Source organism: Austrofundulus limnaeus, unplaced genomic scaffold (assembly GCF_001266775.1).
Source record: "Austrofundulus limnaeus strain Quisiro unplaced genomic scaffold, Austrofundulus_limnaeus-1.0 Scaffold21, whole genome shotgun sequence".
Lineage (NCBI taxonomy): Eukaryota > Metazoa > Chordata > Actinopteri > Cyprinodontiformes > Rivulidae > Austrofundulus > Austrofundulus limnaeus.
This window is the reverse complement of record NW_013952423.1, coordinates 2,710,506-2,714,500: the sequence shown is the minus strand read 5'-3', so window position 1 is coordinate 2,714,500 and position 3,995 is coordinate 2,710,506. Positions and strand designations below refer to the sequence as shown.

Sequence of the window (3,995 nt, the reverse complement as noted above, 5' to 3'; positions counted from 1 at the left end):
GCTCTACACCCTCAGCAGGGTCCTGGAGTGTGCATGGGAGTTCGCCCAACCGGTCTACGTGTTTTGTGGACTTGGAGAAGGCATTCGACCGTATCATGACAGGAACCCGGAAGAGGGAACATGGGACCCCTGTCCTGGCCTCACTTCACTGGCTGCCTGTATATTTTAGGATTCATTTTAAAATTCTTATGTTTGTTTTTAAATCACTGCATAATCTTGCCCCGGCTTACCTCTCTGAGCTTCTTCATCCCTACGTACCTTATCGGTCTCTCAGGTCAGCAGATCAGCTGCTCTTGGAGGTACCGAGAACAAAAAGGAAGCTCAGAGGGGACATGGCTTTCTCTGTCATCGACCCTAAATTATGGAATGACCTGCCTTTGCAGGTCAGAGAGGCCCCTTCACTGTCCACTTTTAAAGCTTGTCTTAAAACCCATCTCTTTTACTTGGCTTTCAACACCAGCGGGATCTAGTTTTTTAAATTGTATGTTTTTGTTTTTAAACCGTTTTTAATCACTTTTTATTATGTTGTTGTTTTTATGTACAGCACTTTGTATCAGCTGTGGTTGTTTTAAAGTGCTTTATAAATAAAGTTGGTATGGTATGGTATGGTATTAGTTTGTTATCATTACTACGGTGCAGGACTGCTTTTTCCCCTTTTTTTCCACATCATGTCTCCTGCCTGGATCTGTTATTATCTCGCTCTGAAGCACGGAGGAGTGTCAGAGGTGAGCTCGTTTCAACTGCTTTTTACGACGTGGTCTCATTTAAGGAGTCATGCATTTTGTGAATGAAGCCAATATTTCAGTTAAAATACATAAGTAAAAATATTTATCTGAATATAGTACTATCCCCCAACTTTATGGATGATTTTATAGATTCAATTTTACATATTATACTTGAATAAATACGGTAAGTCTCGAAGATTGAAAATCAAACCCAAAATTGACAAATCTAGCAGATGTTTTTTTGAAAATGTCTGCATTGTCAACACTAACTTGAGATTCTTCTGTAAAGCCTTTGTGCTTTAGATGTTTGGCAGAAATGTTAAGGTTTAGCATTTTTTCTAAATAAAACCATGGCCTTGAAATGGAGSACTTTTATACTTTTCTAGTATATTTAAAAGTGTACTTGTATAGTATCTAATGCTATTTACAGCAGGTTTTGAAAGTAGCTGGCTCACTTGGCAGCAGATTGAACTCCAGTGTGTTCTGTGATGAATGTTTGGATTCGGCAGTGACTGAGAGGATTTCATGCATCTGTCTTCGGTCTTCATGCAGGGATTATTGTTGCATTGTGTTGTGTTGCGTGTCAGTCAGTGTTCAGGYACTCCATCAGAGGTGCAGTTCATCRCTCTGAACCCAGGAAGCGTGACGCGGCCRTCCATGTAGATGTCCCGGTCCGAGCCCAGGTTCATGCGTTTCACCAGGTTCTTCTCGTACAGTAAGGGGTGGTAGGCGCCGAGCGTGCAGGCGGCGTCAAAGAAACGCTGGTAGTAGTGGCACAGCTCCGTCTTCCTGCGGGAYGGCAGGAACTCGTAGACGTGCACCACCTCACACAGAGACATCATGAGGACCGTTCCTGCACAGGAAAACAGGCTCGATCCTTACTGACAGGAAGGATTCAGCTCACAGGTTTAATGATAAATATTGTGTTTTAAACAGTTTGTATCTCCTGAGCAACACAAAGAGGATGTTTTTGCACCATTTTCCTCTCTTGCAAACCAAATTTTAAGGTTGACCTACCAATGCTTTACCCCTAATTTACACTAGATGCGGTTCCGCTCTGGTCCGGTCCGGTTTGAAGCACAGAGGAGGTCCGAGAAGCGTGTGCAGGAAATGCGAGATCACGCAATAAATCCAGTGATAAATGTGGAAGTCAGAGCAAAATAATTAATTTTGTGGGAGACGGACTCCAAACAGCTGAAACTCCATCACTGTCGTCTTTTTGAAACTTCTAATTTCAAAATAAAATCCACATGTATCATGTGTGTTCATATGCTGCTACGTTTCCATCTGTTTCCCAAACAGAACCATACATTCTGACAGCATTTGTGTAGAAATATCCACATATTTATTAATATAATTATTATATAATTTACACAAAATTAGTCTGCTTTTGGTGAGTTCATTTGAAAATACAAATGTTGTGCTCGTTCCTTTTCCTGGTGATCTTTGTAGATCGACTCTGATGTCCGGCAAAAATAGGATCAAATCTAATTTTGGCGGATCACCAAGCGGAGCCGCTGTTAATACTCATTGATTAAAATAGTTGTGTATTTGCTGCAGAAGTCAGACCAGAGCAGAAGCACATCTAGTGTGAATTAGGAGTTATGCCCAGGAGGTGGGAATCACACGTAACTCATGATTCAATACTTCTTACATAACCTGTTACGTCATGGATAAACATCAATTCTGCTACAGCTGAGAAACTGATGCACACTCCTAAAATGATACAACAAACACATTAGTTTGATTATTATCTAAATATGTTTGGTTCATGAGAAGTAATGATGATGTATAAGAGGCTTTAACTGGCTTTAACTGTCTCAGTGTTTTCAGTCTCAAAGAGTTCTTTAAATGAGTCATGTTTTGCACACTAAATGTTTTTTTGAAGCTAAGAACCTATGAAGTCAAGCCTACTTTCATTTCAGACACTTTGAGGAGAGTGTATGAGCAGGAACTGGTGGGACATCTTGTGTTTCTCATACCCAGGAAGCCAGAAGAGGGCGGGTTCTTCTGAATGGGCTCAGCCATGTTGTCTTGTATTCGCTGCCAGAGCTGCCACTCAAAGCGAGGATGCAGGATGTAGAAAGGCTGCTGCGGGTGAAGCCTCCTGTATCTCTGGTACTGGGCGAAGATGGGGTAATCTGTTCGGTTGTACCACTGCAGGAAAGATGCACCATGCGTTTGCAGAAACCACAACCTGGTTTTCACTGTATTTCACGTCACTACCCTATCTGCAGACCTATATTGTTTTTTAACTAACAAATAAAGAGATGAAAACTGCACCTAACTTGTTTTGCTGTGGGTGCCTTGATCATGTAAATCTTACCTGAGTCAGGTCAGAAGAAAAGGGGGCGGGGTCCCATGCCACCAGAACACCCGAGCTGTACAAAGAACTGGACAAGAAGCGATGTTCATCCGTCGCCATCACCTGAAAAACAAGAAAAGTTTCATTTATTTATAATAAATTTGCATATAGTACAAACTGTGTGTCTTATGAAATGCCAAACTTATAGAGAAAACCCACATGTGCATAGGGAGAACATGCAAAGTCTACACAGAAAGACTGGGAGGTGAACTGGTGACTTTCTTGCTGCTAACAGTACTAACCACTGCCCCACTGTGCTCTCCTGCTTCTTACGCAAATGGAAATGAAAGCAGACTTTTACTCTGAAAAGCAGTTTAGCGCAGACGCTTCCTGTCCAGGCAGCCTCTGAACACTGCTACAGCATACCTGTCGGTGTTTGTGTGTTTACCTGTGAGTTGATGAGGCGGATGGTGGTTTTAGAGCCCACATCTTTCTCGAAGCCGATGGTTGGAGCRCCGTTGAACCGCACCACTGCATCATGGGAGTCTGTTGGTTTTCAAAGGAGGAATTTTTCAGTTTCCTGATAAAAACATCTGCTGTTGATTTCAGAGCTGTGGGTTRTTGATAACATCTTTCTTGGACTCCTGTTGTTGCAAAAATGTGCTCATAAAATGTTTTGCTGATTATTCCATTTGTCTCWATGCTGATGACACCGTCATGTTCAGAACTTTAACCCAAAATAGTTTTATAATCATTTAAAGACAGTGAATAAATAAGAAGTCTTGCATTGTGTTAAAGGGATCCATGATTAGTTGTAACATTAGATTTTATTTAATAAACATGTTTTATCTGTAAAATAAAGACTGTAAAAATACTGTAGGCTGTTTAGTTGTTATAATTTTAAAAAATATATTTTAACATGGATGGAGCCATTTTACTTACATGCAAAACATTCTGGGTAAATG

At 41.0% G+C, this 3,995-nt stretch overlaps 1 protein-coding gene across 1 annotated transcript in view; it reads right to left on the bottom strand.

Annotated features, from left to right (window-relative positions):
* Positions 1-848: 848 nt before the first annotated feature.
* st6gal1 (ST6 beta-galactosamide alpha-2,6-sialyltranferase 1) overlaps positions 849-3,995 on the bottom strand; it is a 19,691-nt gene continuing 16,544 nt past the window's right edge. The window contains exons 6-9 of the mRNA XM_014004057.1: positions 3,479-3,581; positions 3,052-3,153; positions 2,708-2,882; positions 849-1,578 (exon numbers count right to left, since the gene is read on the bottom strand). Coding sequence (XP_013859511.1) covers positions 1,313-1,578; positions 2,708-2,882; positions 3,052-3,153; positions 3,479-3,581 — 646 coding nt within the window. The 3' untranslated portion in view covers positions 849-1,312. The remainder of the gene's footprint in view (positions 1,579-2,707; positions 2,883-3,051; positions 3,154-3,478; positions 3,582-3,995) is intronic.